Source organism: Saimiri boliviensis, chromosome 17, assembly GCF_048565385.1.
Source record: "Saimiri boliviensis isolate mSaiBol1 chromosome 17, mSaiBol1.pri, whole genome shotgun sequence".
Classification (NCBI taxonomy): Eukaryota; Metazoa; Chordata; class Mammalia; order Primates; family Cebidae; genus Saimiri; species Saimiri boliviensis.
In genome coordinates, this window is record NC_133465.1 from 44892404 (window position 1) to 44919776 (window position 27373).

Here is a 27373-nt window from a genome sequence, read left to right on the forward strand (position 1 = left end):
TACCTCAGCCTCTCTAATTGCTGGGACCGGTCATATGCCACCATGCCTGGCTAATTTTTAAAATTTTTTGATAGAGATGGAGTCTTGCCATGTTACACAGGATGATCTCCAACTCGTGAGCTCAAGCGATCCTCCCACTTTGGCCTCCCAGCATGTTGGGATTACAAGCGTGAGCCGCTGTGCCCAGTCAAAATATTTCTTCTTCTCCTTCTCTTTTTCCCTTTTTTTTTTTTTTTTTTTTTTTTTTTTTTTTGAGACGGGGTCTTGCTCTATTGCCCAGGCTGTAGTGCAAGTGGCCTGATCACAGCTCACTTCAGCCTGGACCTCCTGGGCTCAACTCTCCCAAACAACTGGGACCACAGGCACATGCCACTTCACCCGGCTAATTTTTAAATTTTAAATTTTTTGTGCCGGGCACGGTGGCTCAAGCCTGTAATCCCAGCACTTTGGGAGGCCGAGGCGGGTGGATCACGAGGTCAAGAGATCGAGACCAGCCTGGTCAACATGGTGAAACCCCATCTCTACTAAAAATACAAAAAAATTAGCTGGGCATGGTGGCACGTGCCTGTAATCCCAGCTACTCAGGAGGCTGAGGCAGGAGAATTGCCTGAACCCAGGAGGCGGAGGTTGCGGTGAGCCGAGATCGCGTCATTGCACTCCAGCCTGGGTAACAAGAGCGAAACTCGGTCTCAAAAAAAAAAAAAAAAAAAATTTAAATTTTTTGTACAGGAGGAGTCTATGTTGCCCAGGCTGGTCTTAAACCCCTAGGCTCAAGCGATCCTCCTGCTTCACCCTCCCAAAGTGCTGGGATTACAGGTGTGAGTCACCACACTGGCCGAGATGCTGCTTCTAATGCGTGTTGATTATCTGGGACCCATTTCCCCGGGTCCCCCTCCTCCAGCCCCCTTTCCTTCTGCCCCTTCTGGCTCTGACCAGCAGATCTGGCTTCTTTTCTCCTGGTGTGAGTGGAGGGACTTCTGGGTTTAAGTCTCCCTCCTCCTCTGCTGTAGGTGGTAAGGTTGTGGGTAGGGGGTGGCACATGGGGGCCTGGAGGGCGAGAGCTGGGGTGAACACCTCCCCGCGCTCCCCCCAACCCCATGCACCCAGCCATTCATAGGATCTCTGCCCTCCCAAGCATGAACTCACCACTGGAGCCCTGTTCAGGTTACCGTGTCCAGGAATAGAGATTTACTTGCCAGTGGCAGAAGCAGGACAAGGGCACAGTGAGGGTTCATGGTTGTAGGGGCTCTGACTTCGAGATTTCCTGAGGAAGGTGGGATGGAGCCTGAGCGCCATCAAATCAGTCTCCCCAAAAGCCTGTTCATGACCAGTCTTCCCTCATCCCCCGCCCCAGACTGTCCTTCTCCCTCCTGCCCAACCCAGGCCAGTGCAGCCTCCCCTCGCTGGGCAGCTCAGACTTCCGGAATGCTTGCAGCATTGAGACAGGGACGTCAGGCCCTCCACTTATCCCGAGCTGGAATAGACAGGGCCTTCTTCTGAGTTTGGAGATCTTCTGGGGGAGGTGCCCCTGTCTCCTCTCAAAGAGCAGGGGCTTTGAGTTCCTTAGGGTCCAGTACCTCTATGGTCACTAATTAACTGTGTGGCCTTGGGCATGTAACACAATCTTTTAGAGCCTAGTTGTTTTTTATTGTTTGTTTTGTTTTGTTTTTTAGATGGAGTCTCACTTTTGTTGCCCAGGCTGGAGTGCAATGGCAGGATCTTGGCTCACTGCAACCTCTGCCTCCTGGGTTCAAGTGATTCTCATGCCTCAGCCTCCCAAGTAGCTCGGGTTACAGGTGCTCACCATCACACCTGGCTAACTTTTTGTATTTTTAGCAGAGATGGGGTTTCACCATATTGGCCAGGCTAGTCTCGAACTCCTGACCTCAGGTGATCCACCCACCTTGGCCTCCCAAAGTGCTGGGATTACAGGCGTGAGCCACCACACCCAGCCTAGCAACCAACTCTAGAGCCTTGGTTTCTTCATCTGCAAAATAGTGATTGTGTCCACCCCACTGTAGGAGAATGAATGAGATAGTGCAGAGTGGCACTTAGCCCAGAAAACACAGGAAGACAGGAAAGGAAAGCTTTAAAAAAAAAAAGCTGGGCAAGATGGCACGTGCCTGTAGTCCCAGCTACCCGGGAAGCTGAGGTGGGAGGATCGCTTGAGCCCAGGAGTTCTGGGCTGTAGTGCTCTATGCTGATCGGGTATCCACACTAAGTTTGGCATCAGTATGGTTACCTCCCTGGAGCGGGCTGCCACCAGGTTGCCTAAGGAGGGGTGAACCCGCCCATGTCGGAAACGGAGCAGGTCAAAACTCCCGTGCTGATCAGTAGTAGAATCGCACCTGTGGCGTCCCTGCACTCCAGCCTGGGCAACATAGCGAGACCCTGTCTCTCAAAAAAAAAAAAAAAAAAAAGTTTTTATTCTGGTAGAGACAGGGATCTCACTTTGTTGCCCCAGCCTCATTTTGAACTCCTGACCTCAAGTGATCTCCCTGCATTGGTCTCCTGGATAAAGTGCTGGGATCACAGGCACCTGCCATCACATCCAGCCAGGGAAAGGCCATTATTTTTCTTTCCCTCGTTTCTCCTGGGAAATCTGTCCCTTCCCGGTGCTTTCTCTGAGGCAGAGAGAAGAAAACAGCTTCCTTCTCTCATTTTCCTTGGCCATTTGGAGCCTGGTATTCTGTGGGGGAACCAACCTAGAAGTGGTGATTCCTGGACAAAGAGAGGCTAACTAGATACAGAGAATTCCCGGGGGAAGCCGGGGTGCTGGCAACCGAGGAAAGCCAGGGAAGCTGGAGGACCGTGGGGCCCACCTAGTCTGGACATCAGAGGCCTGAGGCGGGGCAAGCACAGGGGAGGAGGGGGCTGGATGCGATGACCTCTGGCTGTCCTTCCTGGACTGCAGCCTTCGTGTCTCAGAGCGGTCTCTCCTGAACTGAGTCTGAGTCATTGCTCTTAGTACTGACAACTCCCACTGCAGTGACTCAGAGACGAGGCAGAAGCAGCCAGGCCAGCCTCTCTTGGAGAGGAGCGTTGCCCCATCTCAGATTCGGAGGGCAGAAACAAGAGGCGGGCAGAGCGAGGGCCAGGCGCTGCTGGAGGATGAATGGCCGCCACACTCGGGGAGGGCTCCCTTAGAAGTGGCAATAGGACAGCTGGGGTGCCTCTTGCTGGGAGAGTGGGCAGTGGGCTCTTGGGAGCCCTGGGTCAGGGATGACTTCAAATCTGCCTGCAGCACAATGCCTAGCACTTGAAAAGAGACCAGGCCTCAGCCCAGCCCTGCCTTTCATCTCCTGTTTGTGACCCTGGGCAGAGAGCTATCTCTAAAGGCACTGGAGTTTCCTTCTTGTCAGACTGGCAGAACTGGATTAGATGAGTTTGAAATGAGGAGTTGGATTAAAACGCGGGCAATGATGGTGTATCTCTTAGCACTCTTTTGAGGATTAAATGAATTAATATATGTAAAGAGATGGACAGGTTGGAAGTGGTGGCTCACACCTGTAATCCCAGCACTTTGGGACATCAAGGTGGGTGGATCACCTGAGGTCAGGAGTTTGAGTCTATTAAAAATACAAAAAATTGGGCCGGGCGCGGTGGCTCAAGCCTGTAATCCCAGCACTTTGGGAGGCTGAGGCGGGTGGATCACAAGGTCAAGAGATCGAGACCATCCTGGTCAGCATGGTGAAACCTCGTCTCTACTAAAAATACAACAACAACAACAAAAAAAAATACAAAAAATTAGCCCGGTAGGGTGGTGGGCACCTGTAATCCCAGCTACTCGGGAGGCTGAGGCAGGAGAATCGCTTGAACCCAGGAGGTGGAGGCTACGGTGAGCTGTGATCACGCCACTGCACTCCAGCCTGGGCAACAAGAGTGAAACTCCAGCTCAAAAAATAAAAAGTAAAAAGATAGACAGAATAAGCGCATAGTAAATGGATGTTATTGTATTTATTTATTTATTTCAAGACAAGGCGTCACATTGCTGCGCAGGCTGGAGTGCAGTAGCGCAATCATGGCTCACTACAGCCTCTACCTCCCTGGCTCAAGTGATCCTCCCACCTCAGCCTCCCGAGTAACTGGGTCTACAGGCATGTTCCACTGAGCTCAGCCTGTTAATTCTTATGTTGTTATTAGTTGCTATTAATTACCGCTAATTATTAATAATATTATTGGGGATTCTTAACCTTGAACTTGCAAGTGAGTTTCAGGGAGTTCATGAACCCTTGAAGCTGTGTAAAATTGCGGAGGATAATAAATATTTTTCTGGGGAGAGTCCAGAGATCCCCAAAAGATTAAGAGCCACTGGCCTATATGACCCCCAGGGAGTCTCCTCTCCGAGTGACTGAGATTCTCTAATGTGGGGAATTGCTTCTCCTCCCATGGTGGTGGTCCTTACATCAACACCTCCAGTCCAAGCCCTTTGTGTCTTCGTCCTCTGCCCCATGGGTCACCCAGGACAGAAATCATGAGTGGATGGCCTTTCCCTGCAGCTTTAGAATCAGGACTCCTAGGGTGGAGGTGCCCAGTGTGGTTGGGAGCTGTCTGGGTTCCTGTCTCCCAGCTGGGGAAGGGAAGAGGGTCCCAGCCCAGCCCAGGGATGCAGAGACCACAGTGAGAGTCCTGGCCTTGCCCCAGCATCCCCTACCTCCCCCAACCAGCCCACCTGGGGCCCAAGAGGCAGATACCGCTCTAATGAGCTAAGGCTCATGGCAGGCAACGGTAATTATGATTTTATGGAAATACAGAAGGCTCTTACGCAAATGCCTGACATACTTCCCGGCTGTGGCATCTGGGACAGCCAGGTCCCCAGGGGCTGGAGAAGCCCCCCCCATCCCCTGCTGCCTCCAGTCCCTGGAGCTTGGGACACTGGCATGGAGCCACCCTCCCACTGCCCATGGCACTGTCCCTAATGCGCCCTGGGTGAGCTGTTCCCTCGCTCTGAGCCCCAGGCCTCCTGTAGGGGAACAAGATGGGCTCTGTGTATGCAATCCCTCACACCCTCCCTCCTGCCGCCCCCTCTCCCCACCACAAAGCCAGGCTCTCTGGGAGAGCGGTTCTTGTGTGAGGGGATAATGGGGTTACAGCTGTTTCCTTTTCCTCCATGAAAAAAACCCCTCTCTCCAGGAACACATCGTCTTCTGTTCTGCTTCTTTTCTCCTTGAGGCTGGGGACATGGGGCTGACAGCAGCCGTGGCGGGGTGGGGGTGGGGCATCCTAGCCCTCAGCTGCCCCTGTCAGCCCTGTGCCAGTTTGTCTACACTGCGTCCCCCCACCCTGTGCTTCCAATAGTGTCCTGTCCTCCAGTCCGTTCCCCCCGCCCACCTACAGAGCATCTGTTGCCAAGGTGACAGCAAGAGCATCACTTCGGGTGAGCAAGTGGGTGGAGCCCTGTGGAGGGGCGCATGGTTGAGGGTTAGAATTTTGGAGAGATGAGCACTGTGGACCCCCGAATTCTTCAAGGAGGATCTTTTGCTGGAGAGGAGGCCAGGCGCAGGCAGGGAGGAGCTGTGGCTGAGAGTGAGTGTCGTTTAGGAGGGGGATGAAGTTGGTCACAGCTGGATTGGGTGTTGGTGGTGAGGGTGCCCATGGCTTACTGTGTGGGACAAGCGTGAGTGTGGTGATGCCGAGGAGACTTGAGGCAGAGAGGACGAGCCTGCGTTTAACTCCTCCCTCGGGGTTACCACCTGGGGAGAGGTCCTGCAGGGGAGTCTAGACCCAGCTGAAGCAGCCTGGGACCTGTGGCCGGCCTGGGTCCACACTGCCCCCTGCAGACTGCACAGAAAGCAGCATGGGGCAGCCCAGGTTGGGGGGCGTTTAGGCAGGACCTTCGAGAGTCTGCTTTGGAGACGATCTAAACCGTGAGTTTCTACCAAGTGTATGGGTTGGTTCTGGGCACCGGGGCGCCTTGTCCCTGCATGCCAGGCCCTCCTGTAGATTCTGACCCAGAGAGAGGTAATACAGAGGGCCACATCAAGCTGAGCTAACCAGGGCCATCTCGGGGACTGTAAGGCAGAGGGGACCAGAATATTCTAGGCAGAGGGAACAGCCTAGGCAAAGGCATGGAGGTGTGAAACAGAACAGCCGGTTCCGGAGCTACTGGAAAGCCCGGAGGGAGAGAGGTGGTGAGCGCCAAAGGCAGGAAAAAGGGAACAAATGGCCTGGAGTGCCGGACCGGGAAGCTGGTTTTCTCTGCACAAGGGGGCTTCTCAAACTCATTCACCGCCGGAGCAATTCGGACATGCCACGGGGGGCAGGGAGGGGAGGCAGGCAAAGTGGTTCACCCCAAACGAGAGGGATTTTAAGACATGACTCTATTTTAAACACTGGTGCAAGCTTTGCATTTGACTCCAAGAATATCTGTGTTAGTTTTCCTACCAAAAATATGATTTTTAGCACTAACCATTGTGTGCCATGGATAGCCTGGAATAGGACCCATAGTTACCCCGGGACTTCCACAGCCCAGCTTGAGAATGGCACTGAGGGTTATCGGAGGCCGTGGGGAGTTCTCCGTAGAAAAGTAACTGGGTCACCGGGCGCGGTGGCTCAAGCCTGTAATCCCAGCACTTTGGGAGGCTGAGGCGGGTGGATCACGAGGTCAAGAGATCGAGACCATCCTGGTCAACATGGTGAAACCCCGTCTCTACTAAAAATACAAAAAAGTAGCTGGGCATGGTGGTGCGTGCCTGTAATCCCAGCTACTCAGGAGGCTGAGGCAGGAGAATTGCCTGAACCCAGGAGGCGGAGGTTGCGGTGAGCCGAGATCGTGCCATTGCACTCCAGCCTGGGTAACAAGAGCGAAACTCCGTCTCAACAAAAAAAAAGAAAGAAAGAAAGAAAGAAAAGTAACTGGGTCATTCCTGTGTCTTAGGGAAACCTCTCTGGCTCCCAAGGGGAGCACACTAGACACAGAGGACCAAGTAGAGGGCGCCTGGGATCCTTCTGGTGGCCAAAGGCTTCACAGCAAAAATAGACAGGAAGACCCACCTCGCCTGGCCCAAGATTTGTTTTGAAAAGGCTGGGTGTGCTGGCTCACGCCTGTAATGCTAGCAATTTGGGAGGCCAAAGTAGGAGGATCGTTTGAGACACGGAGTTTGAGACCAGATCGGGCAACATAGTGAGATCCCATCTCTACAAAAAAAATTTTTAATTAGCTAGGCATGGTGGCTTTAGCACATAGTCCCAGCTACCTGGGAATCTGAGGTAGGAGGACTGCTTGAGTGTTGGAGGTCAAGGCTGCAGTGAGCCATGATCACACCATTGCACTCCAACCTGGGAGACAAAGTGAGACCCTGTCTCAAAGAAAAATAAAAGCCCACACATACGTATCCTGAAGAGTGGGGCATAGAACAGTGATTAAGAGCAGGGACAGTGACAGATGGCTTGAGTTCAAGTCCTGGCTCTGTTTCCTCCTAGTTGTGTGACCCTGGGCTAGCTATTTAACCTCTCTGTCTCAGTTTCCCCATCTATAGAATGGGGAGCAATAATAGAGTAACAGAAAAAAAAAAGTATCTACTATGTAAGAAAGTTTGTAAAGCACTCTGAAGTCGGCCAGGCCTGGTGGCTCACAACTGCAATCCCAGCACTTTGTGAGGCTGAGGCAGGCGGTTCACCTGAAGTCGGAAGTTCGAGACCAGTCTGACAAACATGGAGAAACCCCGTCTCTACTAAAAATACAAAATTAGCCAGGTGAAGTGGTGCATGCCTGTAATCCTAGCTACTCAGGAGGCTGAGACAGGAGAATCACTTGAACCCGGGAAGCAGAGGTTGTAATGAGCCGAGATGGTGCCATTGCACTCCAGCCTGGGCAACAAGAGCCAGACTCTATCTCAAAAAAAAGAAAAAAAGAAAAGCTCTCTGAAGTCATACTGAGCACTGAAGAACAGCCTACTAAGAAACAGACGCCAGGCATGGTGGCTCACGCCTGTAATCCCAGCACTTTGGGAGGCTGAGGCAGGCGGATCACCTGCAGTCATGAGTTCAAGACCAGCCTGGCCAACATGGAGAAACCCCTGTCTCTACTAAAAATACAAAAATTAGGCAGGCATGGTGGCAGGTGCTTATAATCCCAGCTACTCAGAAGGCTGAGGCAGGAGAATCACTTGAACCTGAGATCATGTCACTGCATTCCAGCCTGTGCAACAGAGTCAGACTCCATCTCAAAAAACAAAACAAAACAAAAAAAAAACGCGCAGTGGCTCACACCTGTAATCTCAGCACTTTGAGAGGCAGAGGCAAGTGGATCACAAGGTCAGGAGTTCAAGACCAGCCTGGCTAATATGATGAAACCCTGTCTCTACTAAAAATACAAAAGTTAGCCTTGCATAGTGGCACATGCCTGTAATCTCAGCTACTCAGGAGGCTGAGGCACGAGAATATCTTGAACCCAGGAGGCAGAGGTTGCGGTGAGCCAGGATAGTGCCACTGCACTCCAGCCTGGGCAACAGAGCGATACTCCATCTCAAAAAAAAAAAAAAAGAAAGAAAAGAAACATAATCTTTTTTGTTGTTGTTGTTGAGACGTAGTTTCGCTCTTGTTACCCAGGCTGGAGTGCAATGGCGCGATCTCGACTCACCGCAACCTCCGCCTCCTGGGTTCAGGCAATTCTCCTGCCTCAGCCTCCTGAGTAGCTGGGATCACAGGCACGCACCACCATGCCCAGCTAATTTTTTGTATTTTTAGTAGAGACGGGGTTTCACCATGTTGACCAGGATGGTCTCGATCTCTTGACCTCGTGATCCGCCCGCCTCAGCCTCCCAAAGTGCTGGGATTACAGGCTTGAGCCACCGCGCCCGGCCCAAGAAACATGATCTTAACCCCAACATTAGTGCGCCTCTCCTAGTCCCTGCCCTCAGGGAGCTTTCACTCTGGTGGGAAAAAAGACATTAGACAAAGTACACAAACCTTCACTGCACGTTGGATAATTTCGTGAAGGACTTGGGCAGAGCGCTGCGAAGCCCAGAGACAGGCCGTGGAGGACGTGAGCGTCAGAGGGAGGGGCTATGGGAAGGGCTAAGTAAGAAGCAGGCAGCGGCCGGGCGCAGTGGCTCAAGCCTGTAATCCCAGCACTTTGGGAGGCCGAGGCGGGTGGATCACGAGGTCAAGAGATCGAGACCATCCTGGTCAACATGGTGAAACCCCATCTCTACTACAAATACAAAAAATTAGCTGGGCATGGTGGCGCGTGCCTGTAATCCCAGCTACTCAGGAGGCTGAGGCAGGAGAATTGCCTGAATCCAGGAGGCGGAGGTTGCGGTGAGCTGAGATCGCGCCATTGGACTCCAGCCTGCGTAACAAGAGCGAAACTCCGTCTCAAAAAAAAAAAAAAAAAAAAAAAAAAAAAAAAAATAGAAGCAGGCAGCAAGTCTGAAATCTGAAATGTGAGCAGAGAGTCTTCCCCAGGAGAAACTGAGTGTGGTGCTAGAGAGGAACTCCCGAGGACCTGAGGGTTTGAGCCAGCCCTTCTCACGGTCTAACTCCAGAGGGCACTGCTCGGGGCAGATGGTGTCCGGTAAACTGTGCACCCGAAGGCACTAGGGACATTTAGCTGGGAGGAGGGACCCCTTCACCTGGCTGCTGATCTGGAGCAGCATCTTGGAAAGGGAATAGGGCCGGCTGTGAAACAGCTTAGCGTGGGGTTGGGCTGCACCCACTGGGCTCCCCTCCTGGGGCCTCCACCTTTCTTTTTCTTTTTTCTTTTTTTTTTTAGACGGAGTTTCGCTCTTGTTACCCAGGCTGGAGTGCAATGGCGCGATCTCGGCTCACCGCAACCTCCGCCTCCTGGGTTCAGGCAATTCTCCTGCCTCAGCCTCCTGAGTAGCTGGGATTACAGGCACGCGCCACCATGCCCAGCTAATTTTTTGTATTTTTAGTAGAGACGGGGTTTCACCATGTTGACCAGGATGGTCTCGATCTCTTGACCTCGTGATCCGCCCGCCTCAGCCTCCCAAAGTGCTGGGATTACAGGCTTGAGCCACCGCGCCCGGCCCATTTGTACATTTTCTTTCTTTTTTTTTTTTTCTCGAGATAGAATCTAGCTCTGTGGCCTAGGCTGGAGTGCAGTGGTGCGATCTCGGTTCACTGCAACCTCCGCCTCCTGGGTTCAGGCAATTCTCCTGCCTCAGCCTCCTGAGTAGCTGGGATTATAGGCACGCGCCACCATGCCCAGCTACTTTTTTGTATTTTTAGTAGAGACGGGGTTTCACCATGTTGACCAGGATGGTCTCGATCTCTCGACCTCGTAATCCACCCGCCTCGGCCTCCCAAAGTGCTGGGATTACAGGCTTGAGCCACCGCACCCGGCTCTTTTTCTTTCTGTTTATTTATTTATTTATTTATTTTAAGATGGGGTTCCTCCATGATGGCTGGTCTTGAACTCCTGACCTCAGGTGATCCACCCACCTCGGCCTCCCAAAGTGCTAGGATTACAGGCATGAGCCACCATGCCCAGTGGGGCCTCCACCTTTATACACAGAAGCACACCTGCAAAAGGGTGGGCGGGGCCTGGGCCTCTTACTGGCTGAGCACCTAGGGCTCTAGGACCCTCTGGACCTGGGGCACAGCCCAGGTTGGGGGAATCAAGAGTTAATCAAGGGGGAATCAAGTTAATCAATCATTAAGTTGAAGGGGAGATGGGAGTACAACAAAACCCCATCCTGGGTGACAGAGCAAGAGCCTGTCTCAAAAAAAGTGCACCCCCAAAATTGTCCTGAGATGATCTGTGGTGGGGAGTTTTCTGGGATGTCACGTCTGTGCCCCTCTGGCTAGGACCCTGGGGTTATCAGTGACGTTTCTTGCTACACCGGGAGCGCCTGAGGAGGTGAGTCAGCTGCAGCTCCTCAGACCATCATTTAACCCTCGGTGCCACGGTGAACGGGAAGGAGACCTTGCCCCCGTCTTAGGGAGAAAAAGATAGGTTCAGAATTCGAATAGCCGAGTCTGGGCAGTGCCTTTTGCGTACTGGGCCTCAGACCTTCCAAGGGCCTGAGACTCCTGTGCAGAGTGGGGGGCTGGACCCAAAGTTTTCTTAGGACCTTCTGAGCCTGAGGATAAATTGTCCAGACTCTGTGCTGTGCCTGGTCCAGGAGGCACAGCGTAAGATTGGGATGGGGGCTGGGACCGGCCCAGTTGCATCTGTTCCAAGCCCCAGCTTTTTCCCCTTAGAGAGAGAGCCAAGAAAGCTAGAGCAGGCCCAGCAACACCTGGATGTGGGCAAAGCCCGGAGACTCTGAGAAGCCGGAAAACCGGGAGGGCAGACTGCTTCGGAGACGGAGGGTGAGCAGGTTGGGGATCGGGTTCTGGAGTCGAGAGCCGCTCTGAGCCAGCCCCGGGTGGTGGGTGGTGTCCCCAAGGGGCAAAGGGCGCCCACACCAGCTTCTACCCTTTCTACCTCCACCACTAGAGCAGGCCTCCCCCTGGCCTGCTCGGCCTTCCCTGCCCCACCCCTCCCACCCCTGCTCAGATGGCACAACTCCCCCCAGGCCAGCACCAAGTTCCACAGGGACCCCTCCTACCCTCCTCTCCCCCTCCTCCTGGGATCCTGCTGTGCCCTCCCCAAGGGCTTGAGGGTGCTTCCCAGTGTGGACTCCAGCTCGGGGAGGGTCCTTGCAGCCTTGGGGACAATGTATAGAGGGGACTGCAGGGGCTCCGGCTGCTTCTGTGGCCCCAGTGGCAGGAATGCCTCCATTCCTCCAGGCTCCCCCATCCTCCCCATTGGTGCCAGGTGACTGGAGATGAAGGCGGCAGAGTAGGGATGGGGCGGCTCTTTGGCTCCACCGCCACCCCTCCCAGGCCTGTGCCGCAGAATCTGGGAGCCTGGGTAGCTAGAGTCCCACGAGTCAGCCACAGTTTTGGACCCCATCTCTGCTCTCTGCCCTAGGTCTATTTATACCAAACACAGTAGTAGGAGGTGGGCAGGGGGCCGAGGCTGTCTGTATACAGTGACAACAGGTGCTCTGTGTGGGGAAAGAGGCCCGCCCCCAGGCTGACTGTATTTGTCCATAAACAGCCTGCTCCAAGCCCCAGGCCAAGGAAGGGGCAAAGGAACCAGCCCCACTGGAGCTCCTGGGCCGCTCTAGAGGGAAGCTCCCGTGCGCAAGCCTCCCTCTCCTGGAAGCGCCACCCTCAGTGTTTGCACAACACGCTAGGTTGTTTTCTGTAAGCTCCAGAGGCCTGGCTAGGCAGCCCTCGGCTGAAGGACATGTGTCCTGCCTGTGTGTGTGTGTGTGCGGTCAGGCAGAGGAGGGAGGGCAGTGGGCATCAGAGGCCCATTTGTGGGCCCCTGCAAGGCTGTCTGTCTGCCTGTCCTGTGCCCTAGAGTGGACAGGCTTCTCCCATGGGGTCAGGGGAGGGGCCGAGCCCAGGGTTCTCTAGGACTCTGCATGGCTTATGGATCTGGGGCCAGTCTTGAAGCTTGAGAGTGCCCTTCATTATCCCTGGGCCTCTTGGAAACAGTAGGGGAGTGGACATCCATCCTGTCACTTTGTTTTGCTGTACCCCCATCACCCCTTCAAGTTAATGAGTGCTGGGGAGCCCTGGGGACCCAGCTCTTGATTCCCCTCAACCTGGGCTGTCCCTATAGGTCCGCAGTGTCCTAGAGCCCTGAGCCAATAAGAGGCCAGGCCCCTCCCACCCTTTTGCAGGGGTGCTTCTGTGTATAAAGGTGGAGGCCCCAGCAGTGGGGCCTAGAGGGTGCAGCCCAACCCTACACTGAGCGGCTTCACAGCCGGCTCTGCTCCCTCTCCAAGATGCTGTTTTGGCACAACCAGCCAGAGCACCTGTGGCCCAGTGCTGGGGATCTATACCCTGCACCCCCCAGCAGCCTACTCAGGTAAGGGGTGGATCCACCAGGTCCCAGGGAAGGTGCTGCTCTGAAGTTGGGGTGGGCCTCGTCAATTTCAAGCTGAGGAGAGTAGGGCTCCTGCTCCTGAGCTCCTCTGGAGATGGGAAGTGGTCAGATGTATCCGGAGTTTAGTGCGTCCTGGGACATCTCAAAAACACCCTGATCCAGTTAGGACATCTTGTTGGGATTTTACTCAGTATCAGGCAAACCTTGAGTTTGCAAAGACAAGTAATTGGTGGCAGCTGTTGAGTAGAACGGCTACAAATCCGGGACTAGCACCTTCAGGTGGGCCTCCTGAGGATCCAGGGTACTGAATGGGGGTCCCTTCCGTCCTGGCTGCGGCTCAGGGGCCTGCTACAGGAAACTGCGGGCTCCCCAGAGGGAAGGCCTGGCATAGAGGGTCAAAGACCCTTAGAAAAGGGGATGGACAGGGCAGAAAGCTGGCAGAACCCTCCTCTCCCTGGCAGGGAGCCCCCGCCCTTGCCCTACTTGAAGCAGGAGGAGCTGCCCAACATCCCTGGCCCGGAGCCACCCTGCCCCATGTTCCAGTATGTGCTCTGTGCAGCCACCTCACCAGCTGTGAAGCAGCAGGAGGAGACCCTCACCTACCTGAACCAGGGTATGCTGGGCCTGGGGGAGGGAAGAAGCTAGTGGCCAGTGAGCTCCGGAAGCTGGGCCCAGGGTGAGCTGGATTGGAAGTGGCAGGTGCCATTTTGCCCCTCAGAGAGGGGCTCACACATCCCCTTAATCCCTCCCAGGCCAGTCCTATGAGGTGCGGATGCTCTGCAGCTCCAAGCTGTGTGAGGCTACCCAGCGTCCCCAGCTGCTGAAGGTGAGTACACTCCTCCCCAGAAGTGGCAAAGGCTGGGTGTGACAGTTCCTCTGGGCAGGAAGCCAACGTCATCACAGTGATGTCATCATCAGAGAACCCTCTCAAGTCTGTCATTTAGCTGGACCCTCACCACAGCTCAGTGGTGGGCAAGAATTGAAGAAACAGGCACAGAGAGGTTAAGTGTTTTCTCAAGGACACAGAGCCAGTAAGTAGCAGAACTGAGATTTAGAAACACATTTACACAGTGGAGGCCAGCCGCAGTGGCTCACGCCTGTAATCCCAGCACTTTGGGAGGCCGAGGCAGGCAGATCACTTGAGGTCAGGAGTTCAAGACTAGCCTGGGCAATATGGCAAAACCCTGCCTCTACTAAAAATACAAAAATTAGCTGGGTGTAATGGCACACACCTGTAATCCCAGGTATTCGGGAGGCTGAGGCATGAGAATGGCTTGAACCCAGGAGGCCAAGATTGCAGTGAGCCAAGATCGTGTCACTACACTCCAGCCTGAGCAACAGAGCAGACTCTGTCTCAAAAAAAAATCATAAAAATTGGCCGGGCGCGGTGGCTCAAGCCTGTAATCCCAGCACTTTGGGAGGCCAAGGCGGGTGGATCACGAGGTCGAGAGATCAAGACCATCCTGGTCAACATGGTGAAACCCCGTCTCTACTAAAAACACAAAAGCCGGGCGCGGTGGCTCAAGCCTGTAATCCCAGCACTTTGGGAGGCCGAGGCGGGTGGATCACGAGGTCAAGAGATCAAGACCATCCTGGTCAACATGGTGAAACCCCGTCTCTACTAAAAATACTAAAAATTAGCTGGGCATGGTGGCGTGTGCCTGTAATCCCAGCTACTCAGGAGGCTGAGGCAGGAGAATTGCCTGAACCCAGGAGGCGGAGGTTGCGGTGAGCCGAGATCGTGCCATTGCACTCCAGCCTGGGCAACAAGAGCGAAACTCCGTCTCAAAAAAAAAAATAAAAAAAAATAAAAAAAAAAAATAAAAAAAAAATAAAAAAAAAATAAAACACAAAAAATTAGCTGGGCATGGTGGCACGTGCCTGTAATCCCAGCTACTCAGGAGGCTGAGGCAGGAGAATTGCCTGAACCCAGGAGGCGGAGGTTGCAGTGAGCCGAGATCGCACCATTGCACTCCAGCCTGGGTAACAAGAGCGAAACTCCCTCTCAAAAAAAAAAAAAAAAAAAAAAATCATAAAAATAGGCCGGATGCGGTGGCTCACGCCTGTAATCCCTGCACTTTGGGAGGTCAAGGCAGGCAAATCATGAGGTCAAGAGATCGAGACCATCCTGACCAATATGGCAAAACCCCAACTCTACTAAAAATACAAAATTTGGCCGGGTGCGGTGGCTCACACCTGTAATCCCAGCACTTTGGGAGGCCGAGGTGGGTGGATCACGAGGTCAAGAGATCGAGACCATCCTGGTCAACATGGTGAAACACCGTCTCTACTAAAAATACAAAAAATTAGCTGGGCATGGTGGCGCACGCCTGTAATCCCAGCTACTCAGGAGGCTGAGGCAGGAGAATCACTTGAATCTGGAAGGCGGAGGTTACGGTGAGCCGAGATGGTGCCATTGCACTCCAGCCTGGGTAACAAGAGTGAAACTCTGTCTCAAAAAAAAAAAAAAAAAAAAAAAAAATACAAAATTTAGCTGGGCGTGGTGGTGCACTTATAGTCCCAGCTACTCAGGAGGCTGAGGCAGGAGAAATCACTTGAACCCAGGAGGCAGAGGTTGCAGTGAGCTGAGATCACAACACTGAACTCCAGCCTGGTGACAGAGCAAGACTTCATCTCAAAAAATAAATAACAATAATGATAGCCGGGCGCGGTGGCTCAAGCCTGTAATCCCAGCACTTTGGGAGGCCGAGGCGGGTGGATCACGAGGTCAAGAGATCGAGACCATCCTGGTCAACATGGTGAAACCCTGTCTCTACTAAAAAGTGCAAAAAAATTAGCTGGGCATGGTGGCACGTGCCTGTAATCCCAGCTACTCTGGAGGCTGAGGCAGGAGAATTGCCTGAGCCCAGGAGGTGGAGGTTGCGGTGAGCCGAGATCGCGCCATTGCACTCCAGCCTGCGTAACAAGGGCGAAACTCCGTCTCAAAAAAATAATAATAATAATGATAATAAAATTAGAGCTGGGCGCGGTAGCTCACGCCTGTAATCCTGGCTCTTTGGGAGGCTGAGGCAGGTGGATCACCTGAGGTCAGGAGTTTAAGACCAGCCTGACCAATATGGTGAAACCCTGTCTTTAAAATAAAATAAAATCAGCCGGGCGCGGTGGCTCACACCTGTAATCCCAGCACTTTGGGAGGCCGAGGCGGGTGGATCATGAGGTCAAGAGATCGAGACCATCCTGGTCAACATGGTGAAACCCTGTCTCTACTAAAAATACAAAAATTAGCTGGGCATGGTGGCACACGCCTGTAGTCCCAGCTACTCGGGAGGCTGAGGCAGGAGAATTGCTTGAACCCAGGAGGCGGAGGTTGCGGTGAGCCAAGATAGCACTATTGCACTCCAGCCTGGGTAACAAGAGTGAAACTCTGTCTCAGAAAAAAATAAAAAAATAAAGTAAAATAAAATTAGAAATACATTTACACAGCATTATTCACACACATGACCTTTTCTCAAAAAATTATCTAGCCCCCATTCTATGCCAGAAAATGTTCTATGAGCTAGTGATTCATCATAATGAGACAGATATGGTTCCCTTCCTCAGGAGGTTTGCATTCTAAAACAAGTAATTACACATATTCTATGAAATGACGAGCAGTGGCATGTTACTAGAAATGGGTGGTGTGCCTAGGGTGGGAAGGCATTAACTCCCCCTTTTTACAAATGAGGAAACAGGCTCAACTTCTCTAGATTCCTTCTCTGGTTCACAGTAGTGGATGGCAGATGGGCATTTGAACACGGATTGGTGATTCTAAGTCCTAATGCCTCCTTGGGGTAGGAAGGGAGGTGCGGGAAGGTCGGCCTACGTGGTATGAAGGCTCCGTCCTCAGTGCCCGGCGCCCTCTGACTGTGTGCCACGCTCTCCTGTGGCTGCAGAGTGTGGTGCGGGTGTCGTTTCATGACCGGCGCCTGCAGTCCACAGAGCAGCAGCAGCTGGCTGAGTGGAGGTGGAGCCGGCCTGGGAATCGCATCCTGGACATCGGTGAGTGGGGAAAGGCCCGGGGCCCTTCCAGCCTGCGCTCTGGCTTGGAAGTCCTTGTGGACTGGGAAGGCTGAGCCTGGCTCCCTGCTTTGCCACCTGTGCCTGCAGATGTGCCACTGTCCCTGGGAGTCATAGCACCCCAAGTGCTGCCCTCACAGCTCAACACGGTGGAGTTTCACTGGGACCCAACCAAGAGGACATCACTTTTCCTGCAGGTGAGCCTGAAGCTGGGCCTGGGAAGAGGCATGGGGGTGGCAACCGTGTAGGTGGAAAAGGAAGGTAAGTTTGGGCATAGGTGAGGTGGAAATAAGAATGAATCTCTGGGCCAGGCAGGGTGGCTCACGCTGTAATCCAGTACTTTGGGAGGCTGAAGTGGGTGCATCACTTGAGGTCAGGAGTTTGACACCAGCCTGGCCAACTTGGCGAAACCCTGTCTCTACTTAAAAAAAAAAAAAAAAAAAAAAAAAAAAAAAAAAAAAAAAAATTAGCCAGGCCTAGAGGCTTGTCTGTAATCCAGCTACTTGAGAGTCTGAAGCAGAGGAATCGCTTGAACCCAGGAGGTGGAGGTTGCAGTGAACCAAGGTTGCACCACAGCACTTTAGCCTGAATGACAAAGCAGGACTCTGTTTCAAAAAAGAACAAAACTCTGCCAGAAAGGGCCTTGAAGGAAAAATATGGATCAAATCTCAGCACAGAGGAAGACTTGTCAAACATTAAAGCAATGGAGAGCCAGACACGGTGGCTCATGCCTGTAACCCAGCACTTAGGGAGCCTGAGAGGGACGGATCATGAGATCAAGAGATCGAGACCATCCTGGCTAACACAGTGAAACCCCAACTCTACTAAAAGTACAAAAATATTAGTTGGGTGTGGTGGCCTGCACCTGTAGTCCCAGCTACTTGGGAGGCTGAGACAGGAGAATTGCTTGAACCCGGGAGGCTGAGGTTGCAGTGAGCTGAGATCAGCCACTGCACTGGTGACAGAGTGAGACTCCGTCTCAAAAACAAACAAAAAGCAATGGAAGAAACTACAAAACACAGGGCAGAATTGAGCTTCCTGAAAAGTAGTGGTCTAGAACTCCATAGGCAAGATTATAAAAGAGACATCAGGGCCGGGCGTGGTGGCTCAAGCCTGTAATCCCAGCACTTTGGGAGGCCGAGGCAGGTGGATCACGAGGTCAAGAGATCGAGACCATCCTGGTCAACATGGTGAAACCCCGTCTCTACTAAAAATACCAAAAATTAGCTGGGCATGGTGGTGCGTGCCTGTAATCCCAGCTACCCAGGAGGCTGAGGCAGGAGAATTGCCTGAACCCAGGAGGCGGAGGTTTCAATGAGCCGAGATCTTGCCATTGCACTCCAGCCTGGGTAACAAGAGTGAAACTCTGTCTCAAAAAAAAAAAAAAAAAAAAAGAGACATCAAACAATAAATGGGAAAAATATTTGCCACCTATGACATACAATGCATTATGTCCTTTTTTTTTTTTTCTTTTAGAGTCAGGGTCTCACTCTGTTGCCCAGCCTGGAGTGATGGAGTGTAGTGGTGTAATCATTAACTCAAAACTTAATGCAACCTTGAATTCTTGAACTTCTAGGTGCAGGCAGTCCTCTTGCCTTGGCCTCCCAAGTAGCTGGGACTACAGGTGTGTACCACCATGCCCAGCTAATTTTTTTTTTTTTTTTTTTTTTTAGACAGAGTCTTGCTCTGTTGCACAGGCTGGAGTGGAGTGGTGCAATATCAGCTCAAGGTCACTGCAGCCTCCGTCTCCCAGGTTCAAGCTAATATTTTATTTCTATGTTTAGTTTTTTTGTTTGTTTGTTTGTTTTTTTTTTTGAGACAGAGTTTCGCTCTTGTTACCCAGGCTGGAATGCAATGGCGCAATCTCGGCTCACCATAACCTCTGCCTCCTGGGTTCAAGCAATTCTCCTGCCTCAGCCTCCCGAGTAGCTGGGATTACAGGCACGCGCCACCATGCCCAGCTAATTTTTTGTATTTTTAGTAGAGACGAGGTTTCACCATGTTGACCAAGATGGTCTCGATCTCTTGACCTCATGATCCTCCCGCCTCGGCCTCCCAAAGTTCTGGGATTACAGGCGTGAGCCACCGCGTCCAGCCTCTATGTTTATTTTTTATTCTTTTTTTTTTTTTTACTATAGAGATGAAGTCTCACATTATGTTGCCCAGGCTGGTCTCAAACTCCTGGGCTCAAGCAATCCTTCCACTTCACACTTCCAAAGTGCTGGGATCACAGGTGTGAGCCACCACATCTGGCTGCATTATATCCTTACTATATAAAGGATGCATAGGCCAGGCACGGTGGCTCATACCTGTGATTTCAGCCCTTTGGGAGGCCAAAGGCAGGCTCATTGCTTGAGGTCAGGAGACCAGCCCGGCCAGTGTGGTGAAACCCTGTCTCTGCTAAAAATGCAAAAATTAGCCATGCCTGTAATCCCAGCTACTTGGGAGGCTGAGGCAGGATACTAGCTTGAACGTGGGAGGTGGAGGTTGCAGTGAGCCGAGATGGTGCCACTGCACTCCAGCATGGGTGACAGAGTGAGACTTTATCTCAAAAAAAAAAAAAAAGAAGAAGAAAGGCTGGGCACAGTGGCTCATGTTTGTAATCCCAGCACTTTGGGAGCCTGAGGTGGGCGCAGATCACCTGAGATCAGGAGTTCAAGACTACCCTGGCCAACATGAAGAAACCCCATCTATCCCTTTATAACTGAAAAATACTGCCTTTTTTTTTTTTTTTTTTTTTTTTTTGGCAACAAGAGTCCCACTCTTGTCGCCTAAACTGAAGTGCAGTGGCATGATCTAGGCTGGCTGCAACCTCCGCCTTCTGGGTTCAAGCAATTCTCCTGCCTCAGCCTCCTGAGTTGCCAGGATTACAGGGATGCACCACCACCATACCTGGCTGATTTTTCTTTTTTTTTTTTTTTTTGAGACGGAGTTTCGCTCTTGTTACCCAGGCTGGAGTGCAATGGCACGATCTCGGCTCACCACAACCTCTGCCTCCTGGTTTCAGGCAATTCTCCTGCCTCAGCCTCCTGAGTAGCTGGGATTACAGGCACGTGCCACCATGCCCAGCTAATGTTTTGTATTTTTAGTAGAGACGGGGTTTCACCATGTTGACCAGATGGTCTCGATCTCTTGACCTCGTGATCCGCCCACCTCGGCCTCCCAAAGTGCTGGGATTACAGGCTTGAGCCACCGCGCCCGGCCTAATTCTTAAATTCTCTGTACAGGTAAGGTCTCACTCTGTTGCCCAGACTGGCCTCAAACTCCTGGTCCGAAGCGATCCTCTTGCCTCAGTCTCCCAAAGTTCTGGGATCATAGACATGAGCCACTATGCCCAGCCAAATTTAAATTTTAAATATTTTTAAAAATAGGAAGGTGGAGGTTGCAGTGAGCTGAGATCATGCCACTACACTCCAGCCTGGGCAACTCTGTCTAAAAATAAATAAATGACCTTTTTTTTTTTTTTTTTAGTCTAAGTATATTTCATGCAATAGTTGAGATACACTTATACTAAAAATTATTTGTTGTTTACCTGAGATTCAAACTTTACTGGATATCCTGTATTTTATCTGGCCACTCTACCCTTGAAGGGGAAATCTTGGCTCAGATGTGAGTAGAGGGAGCTTTCTGGGTAGAGGTCTCTCGTGAAAACTCTGCAGGTGTGTTGGGGTCCTGATTACCGGGGCAGGGTAGGTCAGTGGGTTCACTGATGGATGAGAAAGAGCAGCCGTGCAGCAAGGCTCAACTCTTTAAGGTGCTCCAATGTCAGGGTTAGGAACTTTGCTTCTGGTTTCATAACCATGGGGAGCCACTGAAGGATGTTGACCAAGGGAAAGAACCTCATAAAGTGATGCTTTAAGAATGGAAGCTCGGTGGCTCAAGCCTGTAATCCCAGCACTTTGGGAGGCCAAGGCGGGTGGATCATGAGGTCAAGAGATCGAGACCATCCTGGTCAACATGGTGAAACCCCGTCTCTACTAAAAATACAATAAATTAGCTGGGCATGGTGATGCGTGCCTGTAATCCCAGCTACTCAGGAGGCTGAGGCAGGAGAATTGCCTGAACCCAGGAGGCGGAGGTTGCGGTGAGCCGAGATCGCGCCATTGCACTCCAGCCTGGGTAACAAGAGCGAAACTCCGTCTCAAAAAAAAAAAAAAAAAAAAAAAAATGGAAGCTGGCCAGGCGCGGTGGCTCATGCCTGTAATCCCAGTACTTTGGGAGGCTGAGGTGGGTGGATCACCTGAAGTCAGGAGTTTGAGACCAGCCTGGTCAACATGATGAAACCCCATCTCTACTAAAAATACAAAAATTAACGGCATGGAGGCACAAGTCCTGTAATCCCAGCCACTCTTGAGGCTGAGGCAGGAGAATCGCAGGAACCTGAGAGGCGGAGGCTGCCGTGAGCCGAGATGGCCGCCACTTGTGGGCAGCAGAGCAAGAGCCCGTCTCAAAAAAGAAAAAATAGAATGGACACCGGTTGGGGAAAATTGCTGTAGTAGTAAGTGGCTGACAGGTGGCAGGTGGATAACAGGTTTCGGGTAGACTTGAGTCACCCCATTTTCTCTGTTTCTTCTCCATCTCAGGTTCACTGCATCAGCACAGAGTTCACACCCCGAAAGAAAGGTGGAGAGAAAGGCGTCCCTTTCCGCCTCCTGATTGACACTTTCAGGCCTAGTGACAAGGGGCTTCCGCCGGACCACCTGCACTCGGCTGGCTGCCTCATCAAGGTTTTTAAGGTACAGGCAGCAATGCGGCCTGTTTTCTTCCCTCACAGGGCTGTCACCTGGCCTCGCCGGCTGTGTGGGTGCTGGCCACACATTGCTGTGCCCCACCTCTGGGACTGTTTCCTTTTCTGTACACAGAGGGAGGGGTGGGGCTTGGTCTCCGTCTCACAGCCAACCCAACAGAGCCACCGAAGGGAGGCGGGCAGGTAAAGAAGGAGCCTCTGGCCCGGGCGCCGTGGCTCACGCCTGTAATCCCAGCACTTTGGGAGACTGAGGCAGGCAGATCACGAGGTCAAGAAATTGAAACCATCCTGGCCAACATGGTGAAACCCCATCTCTACTAAAATACAAAAAGTTAGCCGGGCATGGTAGCATATGCCTGTAATCCAGCTACTCCAGAAGCTGAGGCAGGAGAATTGTTTAACCCAGGAGACGGAGGTTTCAGTGAGCCGAGATTGTGCCACTGCATTCCAGCCTGGCTCGAGACTCCATCTCAAAAAAAAAAAAAAAAAAAAAAAAAAAAAGGAGCTTCTGAGGCTTTCCTCATCCTCCTACAGCCCAAAGGTGCAGACAGGAAACTGAAAATGGACCGTGAGAAGCTGGAGAAACAGCCCGTGCATGAGAGGGACAAGTATCAGACCGCCTGCGAGAACACCGTCTTCTTGGAGGTGCGTGTGTTGGGGCAAGAGCTGGAGGGAAGACTTGGAAAAAAGATCCTCACCGTACAGATGGGGAAATGAGGGCCTCCAGGGCTCTGACTGCTGCAGGCCCATCACAGCCCCTGGGACTCCACTGCTTCCTGAAGAAGATACTCTCCGCCCTGTCTGTGGTTGTTGAAGCTTCCAGGAGTTGATGCCCTCCAGGCTGCCTGTCCTGCCCGCCAGGGCCCATCGCCAGCTCCTTCCTTGTATGCTCCCTCTGCCTGGCCCCCTCCTCCTGCTGCCACTCCTCCTGGCCAGCTCTTCCTGGGCCCTTCCCCACTGCCCCAGGCCCAATGGCGCGTTAATCTCTTCCTTCGTGTGGAAACTAAGTCCACTTGTCAAGGCCTTGGTCAGCTCTTAATATACAGGTGGAGAGCAGAGAGCAATGACCTGCATTGCTGTGTGTTTGCCCCACAGTGTTCGCCATGGCCGGAGTCCCCTGCAAAACCCCTGCCACCTCTCGGCTCTCTGGCTCTGACCGCTCCCTACTCCTGCAGGCTCCTGTCCCCAGAGAGGTGAGGCAGGATGAGCATCTCCTGTCAGCCCTTTGGGGTGAGAGTGAAGAAAAGAGCTCCCAGCGCAGGGACGGGGCAAGGGGCAGGACTGAGGGTGAGGCTGAGGATTGGTAGGAAATGTGTGGGGTGAGGACAGACGGGAGCAAGCTCTGTGTCCCAACGGTGTCGTCGGAGGGAGACTGGCTGCAGTGCCCCACAGAGTCTCTGAACCCTTGCTCCTCTTCACAGGCTCTGTTCATCACCACCAATCGCTCTGGACACCTTGGGGTGTAGCCCCGTTGGGGTGAGCCTTCCCCTTCCCACTCCCCAGGGTCTCAAAGCCTTCTCGGCAGGTTCATCTCACGCTCCAGAATGGGGTGGCTCTGCCCCCTGGTGGCCAGATGTGGTATGGCCACAGATTGTAACTGACCTGATAGGACTGGGCAAGGAGGAGTCTTCCCCTCTCAGCCTTGGGACCTCCCAAGGGAGGGGCTGTTTCCCTTTCTTGTTCTGTCCCTGGGTCCCGGTATTACCTGGACCATCCATTTAATACCTCAGGAGCTGAACCATAGAGCCTCCATCTCAGAGACACAGCAGTGGCTATATCAGCATCGGTTCTCCAGCTACTGCCAGATGCTGGCCAACTTCACTGGTAAGGCTGGTGTCTGGCAAGAGCCAGACCTTTAGAGACTGAGGGTGGGTGGACACTCAGGCAGGAAACCTGCCTCTGTCTTGGCTTATTGTGGTCCTTTAACTAACCTTTATTGGAGCGTAAGAGTTGCCCAGCATTGTGCTAGGCTCTTGTCTCATGAATGATCCCACATAATTTATATGCTACTCCTTGATGACAGTGCCCAGTGAGGTTAAATAACTTGCCCAAGACACACAGCTAACAAGTGGCGGAACTGGGATTTGAATCCAAGTCTAACTCCCATGTCTGAGCACAGTAGGGCTATATGTAGACTAATAGACTGTGTCCCTTGCTTCCTACCCTTGAGCCCAGGCCTCTTTCCCCAATCTGGCTCTGTCTGACTCTACAGGCCCGGATCTGCTGAAGCTTACACGCCAGGACCTTATCCAGATCTGCGGGGCTGCTGATGGGATCCATCTTTTCAATACTCTTAGAGCTAGGTGCTGGGCACAGCCAACCAGGGTCCCCTTCCCACTGTAGTGGCCCTTATTAACTTAGCTAGTAGGTGTGTTTCATACCATTTTTATTTATTTATTTATTTATTTATTTTATTTTATTATTTTTTTTTTTTGAGACGGAGTTTTGCTCTTGTTACCCAGGCTGGAGTGCAATGGCGCGATCTCGGCTCACTGCAACCTCCGCCTCCTGGGTTCAGGCAATTCTCCTGCCTCAGCCTCCTGAGTAGCTGGGATTACAGGCACGTGCCACCATGCCCAGCTAATTTTTTGTATTTTTAGTAGAGACGGGGTTTCACCGTGTTGACCAGGATGGTCTCGATCTCTTGACCTCGTGATCCACCCGCCTCGGCCTCCCAAAGTGCTGGGATTACAGGCTTGAGCTACCGCGCCCGGCCTATTTATTTATTTTTTAATATAAAGTTTCACTCTTGTTGCCCAGGCTAGAGTGCAATGATGTGATCTTGGCCCACTGCAACCTCTGCCTCAGCTTCAAGAGATTCTCCTGCCTCAGCCTCCCGAGTATCTGGGATTACAGGCATCTGCCACCATGCCCAGCTAATTTTTGTATCTTTTTTTTTTTTTTGAGACGGAGTTTCGCTCTTGTTACCCAGGCTGGAGTGCAATGGCGCGATCTCGGCTCACTGCAACCTCCGCTTCCTGGGTTCAGGCAATTCTCCTGCCTCAGCCTCCTGAGTAGCTGGGATTACAGGCACGCGCCACCACGCCCAGCTAATTTTTTGTATTTTTAGTAGAGACGGGGTTTCACCATGTTGACCAGGATGGTCTCGATCTCTCGACCTCGTGATCCACCCGCCTCGGCCTCCCAAAGTGCTGGGATTACAGGCTTGAGCCACCGCGCCCGGCCCTAATTTTTGTATCTTTAGTAGAGATAGGGTTTCACTAGGTTGGCCAGGCTGGTCTTGAACTCCTGATCTCAGGTGATCCACCCACCTTGGCTTCCCAAAGTGCTGGGATTACAGGCTTGAGCCCTGCGCCTGGCTCATATAGTATTTAAGCCAGAGGCAACTTAAAGACCACTTAGTCCCACTCCCTCCTTTTACAAAAGAAACTCGGGCCCAAGAAGGACAGTGACCAGTCTGAGGTCACAATCCAAGGCTGGCAGGGCTGGTATGAAAAGCTAGGCTCCTGTGACCTCCTCCTTCTGTGGCCATCTCACCTGCATCATGCCGTTTCTGGGGACAAAGATGTTTGTGGGGTTTCCCCCCCCATTTTTTCTCCCCCTAGTGTCCAGCATTCATTAAATATTTAAGAAGTGCTTAGTGACCTCTCTCCCTCGGGACCTGGGAGGAGGCTAGGATCTCTCCTAGGATGGGGGCTAGAAGTGGGAGCTGTTAGTTCAGGTATAAGGCTGATACATACACTGTTTTCCTGACCCAGGTCCATCCATCACCGACTGACTTTGTATGTGGCTCAGGAGGCCTCTAGGCAAGAGAACGAGGTTCCTAAGAACCCTGACTCAGGTGAGGTTCTGGCCTCTCTCCAGAAGACAGGAAATTCGGTGTAGCTGCCTGCCACCTCTTCTGTGGAGGGTGATACCCCACCATTCCTGGGACCCAGAATGCCCTTCTTGGCATTCCCCTACCTTCTATGACCAGATTAGTCCCTCTCCTTCCAGAATGTCTCCATGGGTTTATTCTACCATGTTCTACTCCCCCACCTCACCTGTCACTCCATTAGCATATGGAATTAGAATGTCATCTTGTGATGTACTTGAGTCCCAGTCATTAACATATGGGTGTCCTAGGCTGGCGTGGTGGCTCACACCTGTAATCCCAGCACTTTGGGAGGCTGAGGTAGGTGGATCACTACTAGATCAGGAGATCAAGACCATCTGGCTAACCCAGTGAAACCCGTGTCTATTAAAAATACAAAAAATGGCCGGGCGCGGTGGCTCAAGCCTGTAATCCCAGCACTTTGGGAGGCCGAGGCGGGTGGATCACGAGGTCGAGAGATCGAGACCATTCTGGTCAACATGGTGAAACCCCGTCTCTACTAAAAATACAAAAAACTAGCTGGGCATGGTGGCACGTGCCTGTAATCCCAGCTACTTAGGAGGCTGAGGCAGGAGAATTGCCTGAGCCCAGGAGGCGGAGGTTGCGGTGAGCCGAGATCGCGCCATTGCACTCCAGCCTGGGCAACAAGAGCGAAACTCCGTCTCAAAAAAAAAAAAAAAAAAAAAAAAAAAAAAAAAATACAAAAAATGAGCTGGGCATGGTGGCATGAACCTGTAATCCCAGCTACTTGGGAGGCTGAGGCAGGAGAATCTCTTGAAGCCAGGAGGTGGAGGTAAACCAAGATTGTGCCACTGCACTCCAGCCTGAGTGACAGAGCGAGACTCTATCTCAAATATATGTATATATATGTGGTGTCCTATGTCTTTAAACTGGGGGTTCTTCTCAGACACCTTCCAAAAGGTGAGGGATGAGAGGTGAAGTAGACTTCTTTCCTTTTTTTTTTTTTTTGATAAAGATGGGGTTTCACCATGATGGCCAAGCTGGTCTTGAACTCCTGACCTCAGGTGATCCACCCACCTCAGCTTCCCAAAGTTCTAGGATTACAGGCGTGAGCCACTACACCCGGCTGACTTCTTTCCTCCTTTACTTCTCCCCCACCCATGGCCATCTTCCTGGCACCCCTGGTTTCCTGTGGGTGCATCTCTGAACCCTCTTCCCCCACTGACCTCTGCCTCTGTGTTGCCCATGCCCCAAGACTTTTATCAAGAAATCTCTCTGGATGAACTCAGTGCTGTAGAGCTGATGGGGAAACTGGCTGAGCTCCTGGCCCTCCCAGCCAATCAGATCCATCGCCTTTTCCACCAGGGCCCTGGGGGCATCCTCGTTCTCCTCAGTGACCAGGTAAAAGGCAACCATTTCCTGTCAAGTACCCATGGAGGCCTTGCTAACACTTCTGCCTCAGATTCAGCTTTCTTTTTCATAGCATGGCTTGTTCTCTTTGGCTCTAAGAACAAAACCATCTTTGTGCCCACTTCTCTTATAGGTGGTCCAGAATTTTAAGGATGAATCATACTTTGTGGCTGTGGTGAAAAAAGGTAGGGATTTTAGAGGCAGAGGAGTGTGGCTGGCCAGCCCTATAAAGGGTGATAGGAGTGTGCTGAGCATATATTCTGTCTCCTAAATGAGACTAAAAGGCTCTTTGGGGACCAGGCGAGGTGGCTCAGGCCTGTAATCCTAGCACTTTGGGAGGCTGAGGCAGATGGATCACTTGAAATCAGGAGTTCAAAACCAGGCTGGCCAACATGGCAAAACTCCATCTCTCCAAAAAATGAGCTGGGCATCGTGGCGCACGTCTGTGGTCCCAGGTACTTGGGATGCTGAGGCAGGAGAATCGCTTGAACCCAGGAGGCAATCGCTTGAACCCAGAGCAAGTCTGTCTTAAAAAATAAAAGGCTCTTTG

The 27373-nt window shown here is 52.2% G+C and overlaps 1 protein-coding gene across 4 annotated transcripts in view; it reads left to right on the forward strand.

The window, feature by feature from the left end:
- The first annotated feature begins 256 nt into the window (after positions 1-256).
- The window catches only part of LOC101040040 (transcription factor CP2-like protein 1), a 38741-nt gene continuing 11624 nt past the window's right edge, over positions 257-27373 (forward strand). For 2 of the 4 annotated variants that reach the window (XM_074388688.1, XM_074388689.1), the window contains exons 1-14: positions 257-419; positions 736-12835; positions 13315-13466; positions 13606-13679; positions 16747-16852; positions 16961-17067; positions 21454-21606; positions 22152-22262; positions 22713-22810; positions 23039-23093; positions 23348-23441; positions 23830-23920; positions 25337-25419; positions 26669-27008. In XM_074388688.1, the coding sequence (XP_074244789.1) occupies positions 12753-12835; positions 13315-13466; positions 13606-13679; positions 16747-16852; positions 16961-17067; positions 21454-21606; positions 22152-22262; positions 22713-22810; positions 23039-23093; positions 23348-23441; positions 23830-23920; positions 25337-25419; positions 26669-26973 (1512 nt within the window). In that variant the 5' untranslated portion in view covers positions 257-419; positions 736-12752 and the 3' untranslated portion in view covers positions 26974-27008. The remainder of the gene's footprint in view (positions 420-735; positions 12836-13314; positions 13467-13605; positions 13680-16746; positions 16853-16960; positions 17068-21453; positions 21607-22151; positions 22263-22712; positions 22811-23038; positions 23094-23347; positions 23442-23829; positions 23921-25336; positions 25420-26668; positions 27009-27373) is intronic. The other 2 variants (XM_039476814.2, XM_074388690.1) reach the window with 2 other exon arrangements.